This window comes from Palaemon carinicauda, chromosome 8, assembly GCF_036898095.1.
Source record: "Palaemon carinicauda isolate YSFRI2023 chromosome 8, ASM3689809v2, whole genome shotgun sequence".
NCBI classification, from domain to species: domain Eukaryota; kingdom Metazoa; phylum Arthropoda; class Malacostraca; order Decapoda; family Palaemonidae; genus Palaemon; species Palaemon carinicauda.
This window is the reverse complement of record NC_090732.1, coordinates 130,749,327-130,776,904: the sequence shown is the minus strand read 5'-3', so window position 1 is coordinate 130,776,904 and position 27,578 is coordinate 130,749,327. Positions and strand designations below refer to the sequence as shown.

Here is a 27,578-nt window from a genome sequence, read left to right as displayed (position 1 = left end):
CACAGGTGTGCTTGTAGCATGTCTCTCTTCAGGAAGGGACTCGCCACTCCTTTAGTCTCTCTATTCGGTCTTGAGACGGAAAAAACTTCCCTAATTGGGTGTTTATTTGCATCCCGAGATAAACTGTACAAGGTTTTGAGATAGCTGTTGAGGGGACTTTTCATGACTTATCACGATCCCCACACTATGACAAAACACGAGAAGCCTGTCTCTGTATAGGAGAAGGGTTTTTACCAAGTCTGCTAGACTCAGCCGTTGGAGTGAGCCCAAGTTGAAACTAAAGTGAACACTCATGAACACTTGAGTTACTGTGGACAGGCCAAGCACAGAACCTTGAACTGCTATATTTTCTTGTACAGGATGAATCTTAGATACTTGCTTGACAACGGATGGATTGGAATCTGGAAGTATGCATCTTTGAGATCCTGTGTTATCATGAAGTCTTTCGGTCTAACAGCCTGTACCGTATCCGTCGTCTCCATTTTGAATGGGATTTGTAGAACAAACCTGTTCCAGGCACAGAGGTCAATGATTGGTCACCAGCCTCCAGACCCCTTTTTTAAAAGAAAGAATAGACTGTAAAAACTTGAGGATCCATCTAAGACCTCTTGGAGGGTGTCCCTCTCCAACATGGTTTGGATTAACACCTGAAGGGTGAGGTTCTTAGCTGATCCCTTCGTAAAGGAACATGACATCACTGGATGAAGAGTCAACTGAGGAAGAGAGAGAATGCACAGGTGGGTGGTACCCTACGTGGAGGACAGAGATGGTCCAAGGTTCAGCCCCGTGAAACTCCCATCTCTAACGCTTGTGCTTTAGGCATCCTCCAACTGGTGGACAGGCAAGAGGAATGACCCTCCTAGCAGGAGTGACCACTCCTCCACCTCTACCTCCTCCCGTATGGAGTAGAAGACTGAGGCAACAACCCCGAAGGGTTATGTCTCGCTAGACTCATTTTGTCATGATGGCGAGGGGTTGCAACTAAAAGCAGTCCACAGACACCACCATATGGATACTCCAAAGAGGTCAACTCTGAAGAGCTGGAGCAAGGCACAGGAGTCTAGTGCCTGCTTACAAGGAATTGGTAGGGAAGACAACTCAAGAGAGGAAGCCCTTTTGTGTTGCCAAGAAGGGAAACCTTCTTCGTAAGGCAAAGGAACTATGCAAATGCGTTTCTCCTGTTGAGGGAACTCAGCGCAATGAGCAAGCTCATGTCGCCAAGTGCGCCAAGCATACTGAGCAAACTCAGTTGGCATGCTCACCCCGGAGGGATCGCACTGGCTAGGGAGTCCCCGACGACAACTCCTCAGGTATACGAGAAGTTGCAGAGGATGCTTCGCCTGATGGCATGAGACACTCCAGAGGGACTCCAGTCCAGAGGTTCTGCAAGGGAAGGCCATGCCCAACCCCTGAGGAGGCAGATGTGCACTCCCTCTGTGCCCCAAGCTTAAGCACCACTAAGAGCTGTTCCTTAGAAGGGGAACCCAAGATCCCCTAGGAAGGCCAAAGTTGACGCTTGGAGTCAAACAAGATTAACTCCCCTTTGGCGGTGGACGCTGCCACATCACTATGGTAAGCAACAGGGCCTTGCTTTGTCCGAGGGTTAAACGGTCATCACTTTTACACGTTCGTCCTCCGGATGCGACCGAACGAGCAGTTAGCATGGGGAGAAGAATCCCTTTTACATTTCATCCGTTGCCTAAAGTACCGCACTCTGTGCAGGGAGAAGTCCGAGTGAATGAGTGTCGTCTGGACCCAGGGCAAAGGGAAAGAGGATCAGTCTTCCGTGCCGACATAAAGTTGTCGCAAGAGCAACCTTCGATGCCAGGACAAGCCCACATCTTAACAGTCCTCAGTAAAACCAGACACACCTCAAAAAGAGGTCTGAATAAGTGAATGTATGGCCAGACTTTAAGTAGCGTAGAACTCAAGTTTATATCTATGAAGGAACAAACATATATCTCATTATAACGAGGGAATGATTTGTATTTATGTAGGAAAAAAAAATGTATATACAGTATGGTTACTGGAATTTAGCAAAACACGAGTTTCTATCATTAAGTTAGAATTCTTGTCAGTATCAAGACCAGTTCTATAAATAACAAAATAAATAAAAATAATCTACTTACACAGATACAATATTTGGGATAATATTAACACAGGCTGCTAGCTTGTTCTTTACAAGGCCCCTGTGAATGAAAAAAAAAAAAAAAATTTACCTGACTGCAATAAAACTACCATAAAAAACTATATTTTATATATATTTTGTAAGAAAAAGAAATACAAGAGAGTATTTCTATAATTCAGCTAGCAATAGACAGTGAACAAGTATAGTTTAAAAATAGATACTAAAGACAGTCAGCTATTCTTATCAGCGGGTACTGAGTTCACGCCCCTCCCGCAGATAAGGAATTCTGCAGATGGTGTTAAATTTTATTTTTGTTCATAGTATTTCTATATAAATATTTAGGCACTGCAGTTTTACTTCAAATTTATAATATGCTATAGCAATGCAATTTACAGTATCTTACCATAATACAATAGTACAGTATTCTACAATTATATGCTGGAAATATTAATATTCCTATTTCTCTCTTTTCCTCAAAAGGCCTCTCCAGGGTAAGTACAATATACAGTATATACAGCATAAGCATTTTAAAGTACATTACTAAACTGTTCAGTTTAAAATTTATAAATGCTATATACCGTACTGTTCTGTATAGTGATGTAGTACTTACATGATACTGCCCAGTATAGTAATAAGAATAAAACACCAATGAAAAAAGCATGAATTTTCAAAATAATTAATATATAGAATTGTCTTCAGCAGAGCTGCAACAGCCGATGATATCATTGATGCGGTAGTTAACAACAGGTGGTGAGTGAGGGCAAAGACTTTACTTTTGACTTTCAGCTCAGGATTGAGAGGCATAGGGTGGAAAGTTTAACTTTAACTGGTACTCTGTCAATAAAAAAAATCTTTCTCCCCCAAAAGGGAGACTCAGGAAGGAAAAACATGGTGCAAGATGGCTAATGAATTGATATTCATTCCATCCTACCCACTGTAAAGGGAAGATGGGTGAGAACTACTTCTTATAGATCCAGTTTCATAAGAATATTGTGCACAAATGTAGCTTACCAGCATTAATGTCAGATCCAGCATGTAACACTGCAAATGCTTCATTCCCAAGTGAGTGGAAGGATAGAAAGAGAAGAAGAACTAGGAATTTTACCTTTCCTCGAAACTTAAAACAAACATGTTACCATATACATACCCCGTTCAAGAGGACTATGGCTGAGACCAGAGTGAACACTCGCTTGAACACTCAGAGAGCAATGGAAAACCCAAAGGACAGAGCCTTGAACTGTACACTACGCCCTCGAGTATGAAGTACTAGGGGTACTATTTGTAGGACTGATGAACTTGCATTTGAAAATACTGAATGCATCCTTCAAGTCCACCTAAAGCAAAAAGACTTCCTCTCCGATTGCAGATCCCATGGTACTTGTCATCTCCATAACAAAAGGTATTTGAAAAACAAACTGGTTGAGCTGTGAGAGGTCGATGACTGATCTCCAGTTTCCAGTCGACGTCTCCACTAGGAGTCGATTGTAGAAACCAATCGAATCGTCCCAAACGAATTTGAGAACATTCTTCTCCTCCATCACTTTCACCTTTGCCGCTAAACCAGAGCCATTGGCAATTTCACGGGGGTAACTCCAGAATGGCATTGGAGTGTAAATGAGAGAAGGACGAAAACTCCGAAGGTAGAAGGTATACATCCTGGAGGGCTTCTACAATCCACTACTCTGCTCCATGTTACTACCACGTTGCACACTGGAATGAGAAGCATCCACCACTGACGCTAGCTGGAGAAGTGGACTACTGACTTCACCTTCCCCTTCCTCGCCTCATACTTCTACAGCCAGGTTAGACACGAAAGGGTCGAGCACTGTCCGTACATTTCTTCAAGGAAGAAGTAGCTGGAGGTCTTATTTCAATTTAGGTGGCAGCCAGAGCTCCATCAAAGCACATACTGAAGCTATGGCAGAGACCGAAGGTCTGGATATGGCTGCCTTCAAAGGGCATGGACCTCAATTTCTCCACTGCCGCCTCTACATCCCTATGAGGAAAGAGAAACATGGCCTCCAGAACTGGGGCGTTCTTTAATGTCGATGTTGCCTCTTGTTCAAATTCCCCGGAGAATTGGGAAACAACAGTAACCCCCTCTCCAGGACCCAGTTGTCCCACTTATTTGCTGACTGGTGTGCCATAAAGGTTAGAGCCTTTGCACCAGTGTTATGATCGAAGAATTGTTGCAAGTTCTTTAAAACTATAACAAAAAGGATTTGACACCGCAATTGAAATACGTATGGGAAATGAAAAAAGAAAACTCCCAGAAATACATCTTGTTTATTCACAACCTTATTCATAAAGAAAATTAAATTTTGCTGCCCCTTTGCTTTCATTGACAGAATGCAAAATAAATCTAGACAGTTATCAATAGGGAGATGAAGCTGGCTGGATTGCTTTGGGATCAAAGATGTCGCAGGAGGGGTTGCTTCAGGATGGGACAGCAAATGTTTTTTCTCCCCGTTATTTTCATCATCAAAAGGAGATTTAACAGCCCAAAGAGTCATGCTCTATTCTTAAATATAAGTTAAAAAATAAATTAAAAGATAAAAATCTCATATAAGTTAAAAAATAAATTAAAAGATGAAAATTTCTGGCAAATAGAAATTTAAAAATCTTATACTGTATATAAAACCCATGCTTCTTAAAAAATGTTAATCTTAAAAACAGAGAAACCCTCAGAATCCAGTAAAATTTCTGACAAAAATTTCTTACCAAAACATAAATATCTTTGTCTTTTAAAAACTTTAGTCACTAGAAAATATGTTATTTTCATTAGTAAAATAAATTTTTGAATATACTTACCCGATAATCATGTAGCTGTCAACTCCGTTGCCCGACAGAATTCTACGGAAGGGATACGCCAGCGATCGCTATATAAGAGGGGGGTGTACTCACAAGCGCCACCTGTGGCCAGGTACTGCAGTACTTCTTGTTGACACCACTTCAATTTTTCCTCGGTCCACTGGTTCTATGGGGAGGAAGGGTGGGTCAATTAAATCATGATTATCGGGTAAGTATATTCAAAAATTTATTTTACTAATGAAAATAACATTTTTCAATATTAAACTTACCCGATAATCATGTAGCTGATTCACACCCAGGGAGGTGGGTGAAAACCAGTGTACATGTATATCAAGAAGCTAAGTATCCCGTATTTCATATTATCAGTTATTCAAAATAACAATGAAATTACAAGTACCTGGTAAGGAAGTCGACTTGAGCCATTACTCTGCCTTAAATAAGTTCGTCTTCCTTACTGAGCGCAGCGTTCCTCTTAGGAGGCTGAACAACTCTAAGGTGCTGAAGTATCAAGGGCTGCAACCCATACTAAAGGACCTCATCACAACCTTTAACCTCGGCGCTTCTCAAGAAAGAATTGACCACCCGCCAAATCAACAAGGATGTGGAAGGCTTCTTAGCCGACCGTACAACCCATAAAAAGTATTCAAGAGAAAGGTTAAAAGGTTATGGGATTATGGGAATGTAGTGGCTGAGCCCTCGCCTACTACTGCATTCGTTGCTACGAATGGTCCCAGGGTGTAGCAGTACTCGTAAAGAGACTGGACATCTTTGAGATAGAATGATGCGAACACTGACTTGCTTCTCCAATAGGTTGCATCCATAACACTCTGCAGAGAATGGCTCTGTTTGAAGGCCACTGAAGTAGCCACAGCTCTCACTTCATGTGTCCTTACCTTCAGCAAAGCAAGGTCTTCTTCCTTCAGATGAGAATGTGCTTCTCTAATCAGAAGCCTGAATAGTAAGAAACTGAGTTCTTAGAACTTGGAAAAGAAGGTTTCTTGATAGCACACCATAAGGCTTCTGATTGTCCTCGTAAAGGTTAAGACCTTTTTAGATAGTACCTAAGAGCTCTAACTGGGCAAAGTACTCTCTCCAGTTCATTCCCCACCAAGTTGGACAGGCTTGGGATCTCGAACGACTTAGGCCAAGGACGTGAAGGAAGCTCGTTTAGCAAAAACCGAGCTGCAAGGAACATGTAGCCGTTTCAGATGTGAAAACAATGATCCTGCTGAAGGTGTGGATCTCACTTACTCTTTTAGCTGTTGTCAAGCACACGAGGAAAAGAGTTTTTAATGTGAGGTCCTAAAAAGAGGCTGATTGGAGAGGTTCAAATCTTGATGACATAAGGAACCTTAGGACCACGTCTAGATTCCAGCCTGGAGTGGACAACCGACGTTCCTTTGAGGTCTCAAAAGACCTAGGGAGGTCCTGTAGATCTTTGTTGGTGGAAAGATCCAAGCCTCTGTGGCGGAAAAACCGCTGCCAACATACTTCTGTAACCCTTGATCGTAGGAGCTGAAAGGGATCTTACTTTCCTTAGATATAACAGGAAGTCAGCAATCTGGGTTACAGTGGTACTGGTTGAGGAAACTGCATTGGTCTTGTACCAGCTACGGAAGACTTCCCCTTGAGACTGATAGATTCTGAGAGTGGATGTTCTCCTTGCTTTGGCAATCGCTCTGGCTGCCTCCTTCGAAAAGCCCCTAGCTCTTGAGAGTCTTTCGAAAGTCTGAAGGCAGTCAGACGAAGAGCGTGGAGGTTTGGGTGTACCTTCTTTACGTGAGGTAGACGTAGAAGGTTCACTCCTAGAGGAAGAGTCCTGGGAATGTCGACCAGCCATTGCAGTACCTCTAAGAACCATTCTCTCGCGGGCCAGAGCGGAGCCAACCAACGTCAGCCGTGTCCCTTTGCGAGAGGAGAACTTCTGAAGTACCCTGTTGACAATCTAGAACGGCGGGAATGCATACAGGTCGAGATGGAACCAATCCAGCAGAAAAGCATCCACGTGAACTGCTGCTGGGTCTGGAATCGGAGAACAATACAACAGGAGTCTCTAGGTAATCGAGGTAGCGAACAGATCTATGGTTGGCTGACCCCACAGGGCCCAAAGTCTGCTGCAAACATTCTTGTGAAGGGTCCACTCTGTGGGGATGACCTGACCCTTCCGGCTGAGGTGATCTGCCATGACATTCATACCGCCCTGAATGAACCTCGTTACCAGCGTGAGCTTTCGATCTTTAGACCAGATGAGGAGGTCCCTTGCGATCTAGAACAACTTCACGAAAGAGTCCCTCCCTGCTTGAAGATGTAAGCCAGGGCTGTGGTGTTGTCAGAGTCCACCTCCACCACTTTGTTAAGCTGGAGGGACTTGAAGTTTATCAAGGCCAGAAGAACCGCCAACAACTCCTTGCAATTGATGTGAAGTGTCCTTTGTTCCTGATTCCATGTTCCCGAGCATTCCTGTCCGTCCAAAGTCGCACCCCAGCCCGTGTCTGATGCGTCCGAGAGGAGAAGGCGGTCGGGTTTCTGAACAGCCAAAGATAGACTTCCTTGAGAAGAAAGCTGTTCTTACACCACGCGAGAGAAGACCTCCTCTCTTCGGAAACAGGAACTGAGACCGTCTCTAGCGTCATGTCCTTTATCCAGTGAGCAGCTAGATGATGCTGAAGGGGGGGAGGTGGAGTCTCCCTAACACGATGAACAGGGCCAGCGATGAAAGTGTCCCTGTTAGACTCATCCACTACCTGACTGAGCATCGGTTCCTTCTCAGCATGCTCTGGATGCATTCTAGGGCTTGGAAGATCCTTGGGGCCGACGGAAAAGCCCGAAAAGCTCGACTCTGAAGATCCATACTCAGGGAGACAATGGTCTGGGATGGGACGAGCTGAGACTCCTCAAAATTGACCAGGAGGCCCAGTTCCTTGGTCAGATCCATAGTCCATCTGAGAATCTCCAGACAGCGACGACTTGTGGGAGCTCTTAAAAGCCAGTCGTCTGACGGAGCCGGACACAAGATCATGGTACTGCTGCACAGTCTGTGAACTGTCAACCATGGGGAAGCGAGGAAGTACAGTGATAACCCGAAGCTGTCTAGACTGTCTGGGTCGTACAGACAACTCCTTATCGGGTTTCTGAGGTTGCCGCACTGCGTCACAACAAGTCACTTCTGCTGGTTGTTGAACGTCTTCCCAGTGACACACTGACTCCGTAAACAAAAAAAAAAAAAATCCTCTAACAAGGACTAAGCTTGGACTGCATGTCTTGCAACACAGCTCAAGGTCTATGGGAGCAGGTGTGGTAACAGACGGGGTTAGCGACTGAAGTGGAACCATTACCTTCCCTGGGAGCATGTTATGCTTAAATAAAAGTCCATAGGAGGCTACGCAGCTAAAGGCTCCTCTCCAAATGACAGAGTCCTCAAGGGAATATCAGAAGGAGGGAGAAAAGCACTTTCTCATCTACAGGGACAATATCCGAGAAAAGCTAAGTTCTCTCAGTGAGGGTTTCACTGGTGCAAAAGCAGCAGACTAGAAGGCAACGTTATGAAACTGCTTGACAGTCTAGTGAGTTGGCAACAACCAAAGATGTGTGACTGAGAAGCATGCGGTAAGGTATGCAGAGCATGTTGTATGCAGAGCATGCTGTATGCAGAGCATGCTGTATGCAGAGCATGCTGTATGTAGAGCATGCTGTAAGGTAAGCAGAGCGTGTTGCATGGCGTGTAACATTTCTCAGAAATTCCATGACCAGTGCTAGAGTGAGTAATATCGCATTACCGTCCATTGAAAGTGCACGTGCCGAGGGAATTGATTTAGACTGTTTTGTTGATGAATTTGATAGCCGGCATGATAATCGTAGAATTAAGCTACACTAAATGTACTATAATCTACTTCACCTCAGGAAAGGGAAACTCGCCCTGTTGGCAACACTGCATTACTTCATGCATGCTTGCATGGGGTTTAATATCAACATAATATTACCTTACATTCATAACTCATGATTCATTTGTTTAGAAGATATTTTTGCCATATTTTGCGATTTGTTAAAAATATATTGCAAGGAATACATATATATTTTTATATAAGTAATACAAATAACCTCCATTATCATAATGTTTGTGTAGGCATACATGTATATGATTACAAATGCAAGTTATGAAAGTAATGAGGTGTTATTATTGTCATTTGTTATTCCCAAGTTGAATGGGAAGAAGCTCAAGTTGAGGAAAAAATGGCAGATGCATGCGTTGAGGTGGCTGACTCATAGCATGAGGTTGCTGCCTCAAGAGTTGCGCTTGCTGTAAGGGTTGCGGATGCGCAGTAGCAGGTTCCTGAGGAACGAGTTAAGGTTCCTGAGGTGTGAGCTGCGAGAGTTGAGGTAGCGGCTGCGCAGAACGCAGTTCTTGTCTCGCGAGTTGAGGTTCCTGAGGTGCTAGCCTAAGGAGTTGAGACTCTGCCTTGAGGAGGGTTTAGGTCGCTGCAGCGAGTGCTGAGGTGGCTGCCTCATTGATGGAAGAGGTTGTCGTACCTCAAGAGATTGTTGCCTCGCTGGTGGAACCGCAAGCGGAAGCGGAGGAAGTAAGGCATAAGACTCCTGCTCCCATTGCTGAGGTTGCCTTAAGGAAGGTTAAGGTTGCTGCACAACGCTGGTAACTGGCAACTCAGAACGCGGTAAGGTAGCCTGAGGAACCTCAACTTCGTACGCCTGGCAGACTGGACTGCGGAGGCGGAGCTCTCGCAGGAGGAGGCGGAGGTTGCTGCACACCGCTGGTAACTGGCAACTCAGAACGCGGTAAGGTAGCCTGAGGAACCTCAACTTCGTACGCCTGGCAGACTGGACTGCGGAGAGGCGGAGCGTTCGCAGGAGGAGGTGTAACCTTCTCAGCCTGAAACTCACGCATTAAGACCGCAAGCTGCGACTGCATGGACTGCAGCAAAGTCGTCTTGGGATCAACAGACGATAAGGTCTGTTGAGGCAAAGCCTTAATAGAAGATGAGGTCTGTTGAGGCATCGCCTTACCTCTCTTAGGAGGTGTGCAGTCACCTGATGACTGAGGAGAGTCAGAGCTAACCCAATGACTGCATCCGGGTTGTTGAACTCTAACTTCGTACGTCTGGCATAGGTCTGGACTTTACGTTTAAGAGGTCTTGAGACCTGAGACCAGCGTTTTCTCCCCGAAATTTCTTCTGCAGACGAGCAAAATAAGGGCTCAATCGTCTGCGGGTGGGAGTGACGGTCTCTGTAAGACACGCCCGCAACCACCGAGGATACTTCTGTGCGTCGATCAAGGCCTGCCGAACCCTTTTGCCCTTCGACATTGCTTCTCCCCTGGGCTTGGGAGCTTGCAAGAGGTCCCGGACTGGGAGGACGACTGGCACGCACAGAAGTACCCTCACGCACAACACTGACACACTTTGCGCTAATCACTTATCACTTTTGATTTTCTGTTTGCACTTATTTCACTGAACTCGAAACTTTAAGTGGTTTGTACCTGAAACACGCAATTCTATCCTTTCTCAAAAGTTAGTAATTGCGAAAACAGAATTACAAAGTAACAGAAAAATCTAATGAAAGATAAATAATTCAGTGGCTGGAAAGAGACTAAACACTAGATCAAATAAACTACGTTTAAAATCTCTCACCGCAAAAAGCTTGAGAACAAGAAAAAACTCTAGAAACGTTTACCTTCTTCCCCTAAAGAGACTAGGGAGAAGAGCAAAAACGATAACAACGTTACTCGCTTGAACGAAACGTTTATCCTCCTCTTTCTCCCTCCGTCTCTATCTCTCTCTCTCTCTCTCTCTCTCTTGACTTAGAACCTGAGAGAAGAGCCCAATCATATATATCGTTAAAACATATTATTGTTAAAGGAAAATATTTCCCAAAATGAAAAGTTCCTTTATTAGAATTAAAACCATTAAGTTAAGAAAGAATGAACAAAACGCTAGACACGGTTACTCTTACTGCAACGTGACACCGTGAAAATTCTCTCTCTATCGTAACGATAGAGCGCAAGTTGAACGTTCTGAACGTCAACAACTGCAGAGACAAAACAAAACGTTAGTTCAACTTTGAAAACAGTACGAGACTATCAAAGAAATTCTTTCAAAAACATAAAAATAGCATAATATGTTAACAGGTAAAACCGAAATGACGGGCTCAATGTTAATTAACTTCGGTACCAAGAAAAGACCGCCTACTATTAGGAAAGGTCGAATATAAACAAATATAAAAATTAATTTTAATAAGTTTATAATAAAAGGAAGTTAATCGAAAAGGCCTATAAAAGGCGGAGAGATATAAAATAAATCTATAACTTTTGTTAAGCAAAATTAAGAAAGAGAGTCTATACTCTCTTAGACACCAACACTTCCGTCTAAGGGAAGGGTCGGCCATTTAAAGGTGAAAGAGAGTTCATACTCTCTTCGTCACCATAATTAATCAAATTAATTCCAAAAGTTAGCTAAGCTAATAATAAAACTTCCTGAATAGCGAAAGCTGAAATCTTAGAGCAATACTTCACCAAAAACCGTGAACAAGACTCCAAAATTATAAGCGTATCCATGAACGTCTTGCCGGAAGCACGACAGAGGAAAAATTGAAGTGGTGTCAACAAGAAGTACTGCAGTACCTGGCCACAGGTGGCGCTTGTGAGTACACCCCCCTCTTGTATAGCGATCGCTGGCGTATCCCTTCCGTAGAATTCTGTCGGGCAACGGAGTTGACAGCTACATGATTATCGGGTAAGTTTAATATTGAAAAATGTCATACTGTATAGTGTAGTTAAAATTGCATCACACTCACTGCAACAGGGAACTACTTCATGAGGTGTGCATGTTAAAAATTTATGGGTCAATTTTGTATGACCAATATGCACTCTTCCTAAAATTACTTCAGTCCTTTCATCTTTCTGTTCTGGCGATTCTCATGGAGAACAACATACTTTATTTGTTTTAATTTATTATTTTCAGATTCTTTATTCTACTGTTCATCATTTGGCATTTAGTTACTATTAAATCCTTTATAATGGTTATATAATCCTTAGTGGGTAGCTTTATATCATGTTGTGGTAAATCTATTGCTGATTTAGCCACAACATCCGCTTTTTCGTTACCAACAACTTTAACATGAGCAGGAATCCAGCATATTTTGATATTTATGCCTTATGAATAGAATTTGCAATAGGAGTTCTTTAATTTGTAGTACTAATTGGTTCTTATGCATATAACCTTTTAGGGCTTTTAAAGTACTTCTTGAATCAAAATAAGTGTCAAACTTATGATTCACACCGACTTCAATTGTTTCAAGGTTAATTACTAATAAAAAATGTTTCGTTAAAGGAAGACTTGCTACCCTCTTCCACCTCTGGATCCCATCGTCTGAGGGAAAACTTGTTGCAGAATGATGTCGATGATTATGCCTGGGAATACCAGTCTCCGATAAGGAAACAGGGATTATTTCTCGAGATTTACCTAAATCCTTAGCTCATAGAATAAATCGAGGAGTTTGTCTCGGTGTTGAAGAAAGGAACACAGAGTCTGCTAGGATCAGCCAATCGTCTAGGTGTCTTAGGAAATGGATGCATATCCTGTAGGCCCAGGTTGACACTAGGGTAAAAACTCGTGAAAACCAGGGGTGCTGTTGAAAGAACGAAGCACCGCACCTTAAACTGGCATTGCCTGTATGATCCTTAGATACTTCCTTGATGACAGATATACTGGTATCTAGAAGCATGCAGTCTAGGGGTTCAGCATGCACATGAAGCTCTGTGGTCTTACTGTTTGATTGACCATGTCTGCCGTCTCCATGCTGAACAGAGTTTGTTGGACAAACTTGTTCCAGGAGAGGTTGAATACTGGAGACATCTACAGGTAAGTTGACTGTAGAAGCTCGGTGATACTTTGATAAAAACCGTAGTCATCCAATGATGATATAACGCCCGAGTCCAGATGTCCGAGCAGATGTCCAGATTCGTGTAGATTACAGAGAGAGACCTGTCATCGCACCTCAACAGGTGGATGGGAAGTGATGATGTGCATGCTCTTTGTAGCCGAACTGCAGATATCTACCCCTGTAGTTGACCTTGGTCATGCGAATGGGTTCGCAAACAACTCCTACTCGCGTAAGTCCTTGCAGGAGAAAGCTCTTCGTCCAACTTGCATCACCTGTTCACAAGCCAGAGATCCGTGCACATTGATCCCAATACTCACGCGGGAGTTTGGCGAGGGCTCCTGTGCAATCCATCAATAAGATTCGCTACAGGGACTGAAGGAGTCCTGTTGGTTGGACGAGTCATGTTGGTTGAATAAGAGATGAGTGCTCCAAACTCGTAGAAGGGGATCACAGCCACTACAGAGTAAACCTAACTCGCGTTTGAGAAAGGTGTTACCCCTATAGAAAACATCCGGCCGATGCTTCGGACTTCATATTCCCTCCGCTGGCGAAGCGAGCTCGGGTTGAGGGAGTGTCGTCATCAAAGCGCTGACGAACTAAACCAAGGAGATGCTGTGAGTTAGCTGAATATAGGCTTCTCAGAGGAAAATCTCAAGGATGGAGGGTTGAAGTCGCTTGCACGAGTCCCAAAGGAGCTAGGGCCAATGGTGACACGGCGTAAGAGGAGAGGATTCCTCGAATCTATGTTTGCTATAGTCTGAAAACATAAGCATGAGCTGATTCAATCCCCTAGAAAAAAAAGGGGATGAAAAAGAAAAACTCCGAGGGGTAATGTCTTACGAGACTTTGGTCCTACTTAGGATGAAGAAGCGAAGACGAGATCACATGGAATTGGAACCCGAAACGGTGAAGTGATCTGATGACCTCTCTAACTCGTGAAGAGAAGTTGGGGAAAATAATCCCAAAAGATCAATTTTCCCTTGAGTCCCATTCCTAATCATAGGGAAAAGTGGCAGGAGCAAGTAATCAGAAGACTTCTATTGCGGCAACTGCTGTGTAGAGCTATTCTATGCCTGGTGAGGTCTGACGGTGTATGGGAGAGACTGCATGCGCGACTAACATAGATCTTGTCATCCAATCAAGATGTCGACTGGTAAGGTAACCATATACCAAAACAAGTGATTGGAAGGTTAGAGACAGGGAGCAGAGGAGGCAACCTAGTCGTCTAATGCACATGCCAAGCCAGCCCACTTAGTAGTAGTAGTAGTAGTAGTAGTAGTAGTAGTAGTAGTAGTAGTAGTAGTAGTAGTAGTAGCGGTCCGATGAATATTCGTGAACGCTAACGAGAACCAGTGAGCCGATGAAGAAGTTTGCGCAACTGCAGGAGCAGGCCCTTTGAACACCTGCATGACTTCCTGTGCCGTGCTGAGAGCCGAAGCTCATATGAAGAAGTTGCATCGGGAATCAGTTCCCACTGAACTTGTGTGAAAACAACAAGTTCCAAATGGCAAGTGAGGTATTAAGCCCCAAGGCTGATACATATGCTATGCTCTTCCCATCGCTGGCGAGAGTTGGGTTAGGTTCCAAAAAGGGAATGTGTGCTAAACTCCCTCAACTGCATGTTGTGGTAAGCGCTACTGAAGTAGCACAGCCCATAAAAACCGTAGGTTGAAGTTGTGTGCGCTACCGCTGTCGAGAGTGCACCAAAGCAGCATACACCTTTGTGCTATTGCAGACATGAGAGGTAGCGCTAGCTCTTGCCCTGGATAAAGTGTCTAGTGTGTGTCGTCTAGATGAAGAGTTTTGCTAGGAGACTCAAAAAGCGATTGTTAAAGCAATAGTGCTCGAGCTCTATTGTTTATGACAAGAGGAGAAGGAGAGTCTCGCGAAAGAGCAGTACGCTTGCTTGCAGTGAAGATCATAGACAGAGAAGTTCTGCAGTGAACGAAGTCGGAAATTATCACCCCACGAGTTAAGGCCACTGATTTTACCCGCAAGCGGGAAGTGCTGTTCATCAATGGCGGATGGCAACTTTACTTCAGAAGGGAAAGTTGCGAGCTGGGCAGCACTGGTGACAATGACTAGTGGTTGCTATTTTACATGTCATGAGCTGGCCTGCAGTGCCATGTTGGAAAACCGGTGGCGAACTGGAGACTGGTCATGAGCAGGAACCTGGTCATGAGCTGGTCTGTCCTGCCTTGTCATTAGTCCTGAAGCGCGAAGAGAACAGGAGGGCAATCACAAGCAGGGGAACCGTCAGGCGCTGGAAGCAGTTGCTGGAAAACAGAAACCAGGATCGAGCTGATGGGCTATTGCGAGCTGTCAGGCGAACAAGAGTTGACAGGCAATCGCGAGCTGCAGCAAGACTGGGCGTGGCGAGGAGATAGGGCAAGGCGAGTCTACTAAACGAGACAAGTCAGCTAGACGAATGGGCTGACAGATGCAGGAAGCGACAATGCTCACAAGAGGTGAGTAACATCTTCATGCTTCAACTTCCACTGGAACAAGAACATGCTTCGGACTTTGCATTCCCTCCATCGTAGAACGAGGGAGTGCAACATCGTTAGCTCTGAAGAAAACCAATCGGGAGAAAACCTAACCCGCAAACAAGATAGGTGTCCCCTGAGAGGTGCAGGAACATACTTCCAACTTTGCACTCCTTACACCGGCTGCATTAGCCAAATGACGGAGTGCGGTGTCGTTAGCGTTGAAGAAAACCACTACTTGGGAGAAAAGCCTACCCCGCAAACAGGAAAGGTGTCCCCTGTGAGGCGCAGGAACAAGCTTAAGACTTTGCATTCTCTCCGCTGGCTGCCATCGCAAAGCGAGGGAGTGCGGCATCATCAGCTCTGAAGAAAACCTAACATATTTGGGAAAGATATTAAGTCTCTACTACAGTCACAGACCTCGAGTGTGTATTAGGTCTAAAGACTTTGAAGTAGTTTCAGATCTTGATAAGACTAATGCTTCATAAGTCATCAGTAAACCTGATCTCTTTGGCACCCATACTGTATGGGACAACTTCATCATTATGTTGAAAGCATTACTAAATTTAGATTTGATGTAAGATGTACCAGTATGCGCTTTCAAATTGAGTTGTGTATCGAATATTAGTCCCAAAATTTTACCTTATCTTAGAATTGAATTTGAACGTCACTCAATGTGAGATTTATTTCTTGGGTTTGCTTCCTTCTACTATTCTTATAAAACATTACATGTACAGTACTTGGATTTTTTCTGCAAAAAGTCTGAAACCAACGTACGCAGTCCAAACTTTTATTTTTTTAATGGAGATATTTAGAGCTCCTTATAAGTGACGAAGATTGTTCAAAGTGTAGGATACAGTACAGTTGGCCTTCCTTATTCGCAGGGATTAGGTAACAGAGAGAGGCACAAAGATTGAGAATCCTCGAATACTTGTTGCTTCAGGGTGGGTCAACTCATAACCTATCAACGCACTGACCATTACCTACATGCAATTGACTAACGCACTAGGTAACCCACTGTATTGCACTACATTCTTTTCATGTGCTTTCTATCATGAATCATAGTTCATATTACTTTTCATCCGAGGTAATTGTACATTATTAACACAACTTTAGTACAAGATAAGACGATTCATAACACAAAAGTCATCAGTCATCACCACACCACGCTTTAAGTACAGTAACAACCTAAACACTAGTCACTAATAGATGGTTGAAATGTACAGGAATTTAAAAAGTAAAAAATGCCTTAATGAAGTACAATTGAGTCTTTCAGTCGAGAAACATGCCAAACGCCATTTTTAAAAAGTCAGAAATCGCGATTGAAAATTGCCAATTTTCAATCGTGAATTACTCGGTAAACATAATAGCTATGAGTTTCATATTTGTTATAAATAGTAGCAAATTTTATGCAGAACACAGTTAACCTAAAATATTTTCAATACAATGCACAGTTTTTTTGGCAGTTGTGGGAAAACCTAACCTAACCCCTTAATTTTGTACAAGGATAAAACCCGCGAAAAATAAAATACTGTAAAACTATCTTGTCCCAAAATGGCACTTGGCAGGTTTCTCGACTGAAAGACTCAATTATCTTTTTAAACGTCATGATTTTTTTTAATGCAATTATGTCTGCTCAAACTAGTCAGTCTAAGCTGACAAAATCAAATGCCGTGTTTTAAGTTTTGGCATATTTCAAGTTTTTGCATACAGTATAATACTGTACATATACTCCCATTAGTTCTTTTTCAATGAACATATGAATATTTATCCTACCCTAAGTGAAAAAAAATTAAAATAACAAATGACTCTAAAACATCACTAACGAAGTTCTTGCTATAAAATAGGTAACACACTCTCTCTCTCTCTCTCTCTCTCTCTCTCTCTCTCTCTCTCTCTCTCTCTCTCTCTCTCATTGTTTAATATGGGTCAACACGGTTTCGTACCTGGAAAAAGTACACAGACCCAACTGATAGCTCACTATGAAAACATATACAATAATATGATAAATGAAAAAGACACAGATGTGATCTATCTAGATTTTGCAAAAAGCCTTTGACAAGGTAGACCATAACATATTGGAGAAAAAAATGAGAAAGCATAATATTGTGGGAAAGATAGGAAAATGGGTAAAAGAATTCCTGCAAAACAGAAAACAGATAGTGGTTGCAAATGACGAGAAATCAGATGAAGCCCAGGTAATATCTGGTGTGCCCCAAGGTACGGTATTAGCTGCACTGCTATTTGTTATTATGATCTCAGACATAGACTGTGATGTTGAAAACTCCGTAGTGAGAAGTTTCGCCGATGACACAAGAATAAGTAGAGAAATTACTTGTGATGAAGATAGGAACTCACTACAAAGAGATCTAAACAAAATATATGAATGGGCGGAGATAAATAGGATGGTATTTAACTTCGATAAATTCGAATCAATAAATTATGGAAACAGAGAAGGAATGGTGTATGCATACAAGGGACCTAATAATGAGACAATCACAAACAAGGAAGCAATTAAAGACCTTGGTGTAATTTTAAATAGGAATATGTTATGCAACGACCAAATAGCAACACTGTTGGCTAAATGTAAAGCAAAAATGGGAATGTTATTCAGACACTTTAAAACAAGAAAAGCTGAACACATGATTATGGCTTTACAAAACTTATGTGCGTAGTACACTCGAGTAACTGCAATGTGATATGGTACCCACACTACCAAAAGGATATTGCGCAAATAGAGAGTGTACAAAGGTCCTATACTGCTAGAATAGAAGAAGTTAAGGACCTTGATTACTGGGAAAGACTGCAATTTTTAAAACTATACAGTCTAGAAAGGAGAAGAGAACGCTACATGATAATACAAGCATGGAAGCAAATAGAAGGAATTGCTGAAAACATCATGGAGCTTAAAGTATCAGAAAGAGCAAGCCGAGGTAGATTAATAGTGCCAAAAAGCATTCCAGGTAAACTGAGAAAGGCGCACAGGACATTAATCCACTACGCACCAGCATCGATAATGCAGCGACTATTTAATGTGCTGCCAGCTCATCTAAGAAACATATCAGGAGTGAGCGTAGATGCGTTTAAAAATCAGCTCGATAAATACCTAAGATGCATCCCAGACCATCCAAGACTGGAAGATGCAAAATACACCGGAAGATGTATTAGCAACTCTCTGGTGGATATACGAGGTGCCTCACACCCGAGGGACCTGGGGGAACCCAAACAAAAAATAAGGCAATAAGGTAAGGCTCTCTCTCTCTCTCTCTCTCTCTCTCTCTCTCTCTCTCTCTGTGTTTGTGTTACATCTGCATTACATAAGGCAGCAAAATATATAGTACAGTGCATTGTACTGTAAATGTTAGATATAGTAATAAGCTTACATTTTTAAACCAATATCTTGCTGTCATCGGATAACTCCTTGTCGTCTTATAAATCGTGCCAATCATTGAACGATTTATTTGATATAATCGTGCAATATTTGCCTCTTTTTCAGTGCTATCTGGTTTCTTGATAATGGCTACTTATATTTCCACTGAAATGGCTTACCATTTCTTCACAATACTGGCACTATCAGTACCAATTTTGTGCTCCTGCGCTCCATTGCACTACCAATAGCACTCTGCTTATCAGTCCTAGTATACGGCGGAGGTAATACACACAATGAGCTACTAAGATCACGATAGCAAACCCAATAGATTTTTAATAAAGCAGGTCGGTGCTGCCCGCCCTGGGTGGCGCCAGCTTGATCGGAACCCAGTTGTGAGTAGAACTAATTTCAAAATTATAACACCCACGGAGTTTTAACATATTTTTTACTTGCGGTAGTTGTGTTCGTAAGTCTGAAAGTTCGCAAGTAGGATGTTTGTACCTTGAAGACTATCTGTACTCATGCTCATCCTACCACCCAAAATGGGGTGGTGAGTAGCCTCATGTCATCCCCTCAAAAGAGAATGAAAAAGACTGTACTGGATTTGAAGACCAGGTGTTTCTTCCTCATCAGAGTTTGAAACTATGAGGCGCAGATCCCGAATAGCACAATGTGGCAATAACCCCGAAGAGTTAAGGCCTACATGACTCGTCGATGGGAGAGGAAGCTGTCAGCAGTCGTCACCATCTGCAGCAAAGATCCCAGAGGGAAGTTGCAATGAGACTCGTTTCGTACCCTGAGGGTACGGCTTCGATGAGTAGGAATTGTAGGCAATTGCCTAACTCATTTGTTGACAAGTTTCAAAGTGAAAGGGCAGGCATGGACGAATCCAATTCCCGCCGGAGGAATCCCCTGAAGAACGAAACTACACAGATGAAGGTAGTCTCTCCCGTGGACAGGAAAGGCGACCAACCTCTGTTGCCGCTGTCTGTAATTCTCCCCGCAAGAGAGGAGATGGCTGGATAGTGGCTGGTGGAGGAACTCTTCTTCAGAAGGGAAAGTTGCTCAGCACCTAGTGGAGGGTAACTTTCCCTCGAAAGGGAAAATTACCCAACATTTGAGGCGAACCTCCAAGCAGTAGTCTCTGCTTCCCATCAATGAGCTAAGCCCAAGTTGAAGGTCAACCTAAAGTGTTGCCTGTGAAACGTAGCGGAAGCTCGTTTCTAGGTCCACCCCGTAAGGGTTACCCGAGAAGTTCTTGTCAGCAACCACTCACGCCTGCGCACCGAACCAGAGCAAATGTCGGGTGAGCAGCAGCAAAAGTAATATCCCCTATAAATAGCAAGGGTTTGTATAGAGTGACGGAACAATTATATTTAATAATATTTTTCATCAGCATTATATATTACATTATTATCAAATATGACAAACTTATAACAGAGTTTGTATTTTTCCCTAACATACAAACCCGAATTCTTTACTATAGGAGATATTCTAGCGCGAGCTGGAAAATACGGCAGAAAACCTTAACAAGGTCGTTAAACGACCGGACCGGTAGTTATCCCCCAGATGGGGGTGGGGGACTGCCGGCCGGTAGCTACTGAGTACCTTCAATCTGATTCTAGCAAGGACTATCTAGGGGGCGGCGACGGCGGGAAGATTTGAGTAAAGAATTTGGGTTTGTATGTTAAGAAAAATACAAACTCTGTTGTAAGTTTGTTATTTGTTCCTACACTAAATACAAACCCTCATTCTTTACTATAGGAGACTTAGTCTTGAGGTCAGGGTGGACGAAGTATTCTCTACACCTAGAGAAGATAGTCCTCAGACTAGACTCTATAATGAACAATCTCCCATTAACTTCTCTGTAGATCCCCAAATCCAGCATGACTGAAGGTTTGTAAATACGTAGAAACCGAAGTTTCAGTATGAAGATGGTCGGGAGCAATACCAGGACCCCTTTCATACCTAGGGTTCCCCTGACCTTGAAACGGGAACCCTCGTGACAACGAGTATAAACTTACACCCCTGTGATAGGAGTCAAATGAGTTTCATACCTTATTTCCATTGACGAGTCCAGCCGAAACTGGTCACAGACTAGGATACCCAGAAGGGAGGAAGAAGAAAGAGCATTAGATAGGTGGATGTTCTTCTAAACCCAGTGTAACTCAGAATCCTCGAACAATGGCTACTGTCCCCTGAAAGGGCATAAAACTAGCTACAGCACCTGCTGACCTGCCACAATAGGTCCTATAGAAAAGGTGTTTAGAGACCTATGTGTCACATCTGATAAATAGTGAGAGGTGAATGTAGACTGGCACTTCCAGACTCCAGCTCTTAAGACTTGGGAGACTGAGACATTCTTAAATGCCAGCGAGGCAGCCACTCCCCTAACTTGATGGGCTTTGGGTTGAGCTGCCTCAGTCTCCGTGAATAGCTCTCGCAATAACTTTCTTGAGCCAGAAAGAGATGGTGTTGCGAGAGATTCTCTCCTTAACCTTTTTGGTACTGAGGAAGAGATGACGGAGACGTGGTCTGAAAGGTCTGGTGTGTTTCAGGTATTTCCTTAACACCCTGACCGGGCACAGTAGCAATTTGTCAGTATCCTGAGTTGCCCTGTTGAGGCTGGAAAATTGAAATTCCTTAAACCTCTCATCGGCAGATGAAGGATTCTGGGTTTTGGCCACAAAGCCTGGCACGAAGCTGAGAGAGACTTCCCCCATCCTCTAGAATGGGTGACTTCGTAGGATAGACCGTGAAGTTCACGAACCCTTTTTGCCGAGGCCAGCGCTACTAGGAAGACGGTCTTAAGGGTAAGGAAGAAATCAGCAGGCCCTATTTAAGGGCTCATACAGAGGGCCCTTTAAGGAGCGTAAGACCAAGGACACGTCCCAGGGTGGTGGTCTAATCTCCACTGGGGGGCAGGATCTCTCAAAACCTCGAATCAACAAGGAGATCTCTTCTGAGGTGGAAAGGTCAACTCCTCTCAGTCTGCAGATGAGACTTAGGGCTGCACGATAGCCCTTAATTGCAGAGATTGACAGGTGTTTCTCCTCCCTTAGGTAAACAAGGAAGTCTGCGACTAAAGGGAGAGAGGGATCGAGTGGAGACACGTCTCGCCCTCTACACCAAGCTGCAAACACTCTCCATTTCGCTTGGTAGAGGTTTGTGGAAGATTTGCGCAGGTGCCTGGACATGTGTTCGGCCACTTTCCCTGAAAAGCCTCTGCTTCTAAGGAGAGACTGGACAGCCTCCAGACGTGAAGTTTCAGGAAGGGAATTCTCCCGTGGGGGATACCACTGTGTGGCTGCGTCAACAGACGGGGTTCTGGAGGTAAAAACCTCGGCACTTGAACCACCAAGGAAAAGGAGATCTGCGTACCACTCTTTGCTTGGCCAAGCCGGAGCTATTAGAGTTAGTTTGCAGTCCCGTGAGCTCCTGAGTTTGTTGATCACCCTTCTGAGCAGGCAAAAGGGAGGGAAGGCATAGGCATCCAGGTTGTCCCAGGAGTGTTGGAGGGAGTCCTGGATCGGTGCCTGATGGTCTGGATCTGGGGACCCGTAGCGGGGAAGTTTCGCATTCAGAGATGTGGCGAATAGATCTATTGTGGGAGAACCCCACAAAGCTATTACTGTCTTCGCTACTCGAAGATCCAAAGACCATTCTCCACTCAGCACTTGGTGATGCCTGCTCAGCTGATCTGCCACGGTGTTTCTCCAGCCCGGAATAAACCTGGCTGAAAGGGAAATGTTGTGGCTTTCTGCCCATTGGCAAATCTGGACAGCCAACAGACAGAGGTCTCTTGCCAGAGTACCCCCTTGCTTGTTGATGTACGAGACGGCTGTGGAGTTGTCGCTCATCAGAACCACCTCTCGTCCGTGTAGATCTTCTACAAAGAATTTTAGGCCTTTCCAGGCAGCTAACAATTCTAGATGGTTTATATGGAGAAACCTCTCTATTGGCGACCAAACTCCTTATGCTAATTTGGGGCCTAGGTGGGAACCCCATCCCCGTAGCGACGCGTCCGAAAAGTTTTAACTTCGGACTCGGGTTTTGAAGGGGAATACCCTTTTGAGTGTTCTCTTTGGACGACCACCAATGAAGGTCTTGTCGCACCAGACTTGGAACCTCCACTGCCCTGAATGGGGAGTCTGACTTCTGAGACCAATGGGTCTTCAGATGCCATTGGAGACTTCTCATTCTCGATCTCCCCCCTGGGACAGTTTTTCTAGAGAGGCGAGATGGCCCAGAAAACACTGCCACGACTAGGCTGACGGTGGTAGTGGAGAAAAGAGATGGGCAATAGATTGATCCAGTCTCTGAAGCCTGTCTTCCGACGGAAACACTCTTCCTGCCTGGGCGTTGATGGACATACCCAGGTAGGTTAAGGCTTGGGTCGGAGTTAAGCAAGACTTCTCCGCATTTACAAGGATCCCCAGATCCTTGCAAAGATTCAGAAGTCTTCTCAGATGATCCAGAGCTAGCTCCTTGGACGAGGCCAGGAGAAGCCAATCGTCCAGATATCTTAGCAGACGCATCCCTAGTTTGTGCGCCCACGAGGATACGAGTTCGAAAACTTTCGTAAAGACCTGTGGGGTGGTCGAAAGGCCAAGCACAGGACTTTGAACTCGAAGATTTGACCCTGAGCCAGGAAGCGTAGGAATTTCCGAGAAGTGCGATGGATTGGCACTTGGAAATAAGCATCTCTTAAATCTACAGATGCCATGAAGTCTCCTGGACGAACTGCTTGGGTCACGGAGGCCGCTGTCTCCATTTTGAATGGAGTCTGCTTCACAAACAGGTTCAGGGTCGAAAGGTCTATCACTGGTCTCCAACCCCCCGAGGCTTTCTCTACCAGAAAAAAGGCGACTGAAAAACCCCGGGGAAGAGTCGGAGACCTCCTGAATGGCGTCTTTTAGAAGCATGCTCTGTATCTCCCGAGCTAGGGCTTGCTGTTTCCCGGGATCCCGAGGGACCTGGGAGGACGAGATCGGGGGAGGAATTAGATGAGGAGGAGAGTCTATGAAGGGAATGCGATATCCCCAATGAAGCACCCTTATGGTCCATTGCATGGCTCCCATAGCTTTCCACCTCCTCCAACTCCCCTGCAGGCAACCCCCTACGCACTGCGAGGGGGGAGACGATACCCTATTTTTGTCTAGGGTTCCTCCCTCTGCCTTTAGCCTTGGGAGGAGCCGACTTTCCTCTGCCCATAGGCTTGGGTGTAAAAGAGGGGCGGCTGAGGTTCTTGGCTGGCAGCGGAGCTGCGACTGTTGCCTTACGCTGTGGAGTTGGCTGCTGTTGCATTGGACGAAAGGAGGCAGCCTTTTGCATCGCAGTGTTCTGCGTCTCCTTCCTCCAAGTCTTTAGGGTAGAGGAGACTGCTTGTCTAGAGAAGAGGAGAGGTTGAAGAAGATCAGAGTTCCTCAAAATCCGATTTCTCAGATTTACCAATGCTCCTATGCAGTCTGGAGACTACTGATTCCCTTCTTTTGAGAATCCAGTTGCCCCACATCGTCGCGGCTGTAGCCGTTAGGAAGTCCATTGTCTTGGCCCCCAGCAGCCAAGACTTCCTGCAGAGACTGCATGGAATTCTGGTTTGAGAGGTCCTCATGACTGGCAAGGTAGCCCACTGTGCCAGACCATGTGTCAAACCAGGAAAGTGCCTCTAGAAGAGACATTGACGCTGATTCCATTGTCGAGGCTTCTGCTGCGGTAAAGGAGACTGGAAGGGAAGAGAGTCTCTCTGCAGAGCAGCCAGGTGTAAGCCTTGATGTGAGGGGGTCTAGTGTCAGAGGAATAGGATTAGCATCCCTGACCTTGTAAAAGCACCTTTGCCTCGAGAAAGGAAACTGCAGTAATTTGTGGGATCCTTGAGACTTCAAGGAATTTGCCTCCCCCAAGACCGCCTGCGAGACCTTCCTCAGACGGCCTGCAGTGTGAATAGACCAGGGAAGTTCGATTCTGGTCTTAGGGTTTGGTGGAGGGCGACATAGTCTGTCTAATGCTGGAGCGTCGTTATGACGAGGCGACAGGTGTAATCTCCGAGACCTGAGATGTTACACATCTTTCTTAGAGCTCTCAAATAGGCGGACTCTAACTCTTTTGACGGTTGTTTCTCCAAGGAATCCTCAGGTCGCGCTAATTCCTCGTGAGGGAGGGCGGTTGAAGCCCGAATGTCTGAAGGCAATGGCAAGGTAGCATACTCCATTGCCGACAAGCCAGAGGAAGGCTGAGCGCTGGTTGATGGCACCGCGCGCACAGGATCCTGCCTGGAAGTTGAAGGTTTAGGCAAAGGTGACCGAACTAACGGTACTGTCTCAATAAGAGAGTGGGTTGAACGGCGGCCTTGCCTTTTCCCTCTGTTCTCAGCCGAAGAGGAGAAGGGCTGAACCCCTGGGTCTTCTTCCGCAGTTCTCGCAAAGCCCATATTTCGTAATTCATCAGAAAATACGGGAATGGGTGCTGATCTGTCTAAAACGCTAGGGTGCGGCGAATAACCTCGCGCGGATATGTCCGGAGACTTGCGCGCTCGGAAGTTTGACACACGGGAGTGCTCTCTCTCTGAAGATACCAAGCGACGGCGAGAAGTGTTCTCTCTCGCTTGTGCAGCGCGAGCTGAACTCCTCGTGAATAAATGTGAAGGAGAGGAATCGCACTCAGAGAGTTCACTTTGGTTGGTTGCGCTCCGCGCGCGATCAGACTTAACCTCGCCCCGACGGGAGCACTTATTGCGCTTGAGAGAATACTCTCGTGAAGAAGAGCGCGAACGTCTTGTAGAGCTCTTCTTCTTATAGCGCTTAGATGATTCCCCGCGAGAGGAAGACGATCGCGAGGCAGTATTCCTCTTATGTTTGTGACGAGAGCGCTTATCACTTCTCGGCGAGACATTTCGTGACGAGATAGAAGGCGAGGAAGAACGAGAGCGATAACGTCTCTTCCTATGTCGCCTCTCTCTCCGACGAGAACGTCTTGGCAACGGAGAGTGAGCTCTCCTTTTCCTCTTCTCTCTCTCTCTCTCCTATCCTCTAAGGACGAAGGCGACGAGTACGAGGAGGAGGAGGAGGAGGAGGAGGAGGAGGAGGAGGAGGAGGAGGAGGAGGAGGAGGAGGAGGAATCGTGATGAACACGCTTGCGACGTTGTTTCGTAGTAACGCAAGCGAGGGGCAAAGTAGGCTCCACAGGAGCTGACGTTATTACCTCCGCTGACACTTCAGCGGCCGCCGATTGAGCTGATGGGATATCGGCGAGGCCCGGACCCCCTGAGGGATCCAAAACAGAAGGGACCTGAGGTAACACTGTGCCCTGCGAGGAACTGGTTCCACACCTCCACCGAAGGAGAACCAGGAAGTCCAAGGGCCGGCCATACTGTTCGCACGTTATCTGGAAGAGAAGCGGTAGTAGAATTATTTCCGATAACGGAAGAAATTATCCCACCGGGGGAGGTCACTTGATACTCCTGCCCCGGGGGAATGGGTGTTAAATCAATGGTGCCGCTCTTCCTTGACTTCCCCCCAGAGGAAGGAGGCAAGGAAGAATCTGAAGGAAGAGATCGAGAGACCGAAGAAGAGGCCCGACACTCCTTACCTTTCGACGGCGAACCTGGAAGTAATGAGTCCTTCTTGGATTTCTTCTTCTTCCTCTTCATGAACTTATCCCACTGCGTAGGCAACCATTCCATACATACTTGGCAGGGGGAGTCTTCAGCACACCTATGACCCCCTGCATGAAGGGCATAGGGAATGAGGATCCACCTCCAGCAGTGACATAAATGTGCCACAAGCTTTTGGGGGAATCCCGGGACACTTCCTCAAATTAGAGGACATCACATCTAATTAAAGAGAAAAGAAAAAGTTAATGAAAAAAAACGCAATTGAAGAAAGGCTAGTCTGCCAGTCAAATACAACCGGGAGCAGAGGTGTTACCACTGCGACGGTTAGAATTCGATTGAAGGTACTCAGTAGCTACCGGCCGGCAGTCCCCCCACCCCCATCTGGGGGATAACTACCGGTCCGGTCGTTAACGACGTTGTTAAGGTTTTCTGCCACATTTTCCAGCTCGCGCTAGAATATCTCCTATAGTAAAGAATGAGGGTTTGTATTTAGTGTAGGAACAAATTACTTAAACACAATGTATGTAGTATGAACTTCTTTCAATTATTTTTTATTATTAGAATCACTATACAAAGGGCTTATCACTGAATAGGTCATGTGTGTTAGCTATAAATTTTTCACGTATATTTGTCAGTAAGAGATGGACTAGTGTGCTGTGTGAATAGGGAGAGGGGGGCATAGAAGGGGGAGAGGGGGAATAGAAGGGGGAGAGGGGCATAGAAGGAGAGAGAGGCATAGAAGGAGAGAGAGGCATAGAAGGAGAATGAGAGGGGGAATAGAAGGAGAGGGGGGAAGCAGGCTGGGTGTAAAGGAGCAAGGTCAGTTTAAAAAAGGTCAGCTCGCAAGAGTACTTATTCTGAAACCGCAAATGGATGAATTTTGATCTAATAGGTTATATACTTCTCTGTATCATGAATGGCTGAATTACAAAGATTAAACCCATGAATATCAAGCGCTGACTGTATATCATCAATAAAAATAGTAAAAACATGCTTAGATGAAGAAAATTTGCACTTTATTTATATTGTTTTCTTTAAGAAATAAAGTTTTTTATACCTTTTAACTGTCAACTTTAGCAATTATACTGAGGTTTTGTAGACATACAAAGCTACTAAATTTCAAATTACTTTTACAAACCTTACATATTCTGAGTGAGGGTAAATTTACACTGTTAGGAAGAAAAAAAAAATCAAAGTTCTTACCCAGCAATTTTCTTAGCTACTTCTGTATTTGGAGCAGTAACAAATGCCATGGAATGGGTCCCTGAAACATAGGAT

At 44.7% G+C, this 27,578-nt stretch overlaps 1 protein-coding gene across 1 annotated transcript in view; it reads right to left on the bottom strand.

The window, feature by feature from the left end:
• Positions 1-27,572, bottom strand: part of LOC137645934 (protein CutA homolog) — a 59,452-nt gene extending 31,880 nt beyond the window's left edge. The window contains exons 1-2 of the mRNA XM_068379000.1: positions 27,504-27,572; positions 2,130-2,189 (exon numbers count right to left, since the gene is read on the bottom strand). Coding sequence (XP_068235101.1) covers positions 2,130-2,189; positions 27,504-27,553 — 110 coding nt within the window. The 5' untranslated portion in view covers positions 27,554-27,572. The remainder of the gene's footprint in view (positions 1-2,129; positions 2,190-27,503) is intronic.
• Positions 27,573-27,578: the final 6 nt, after the last annotated feature.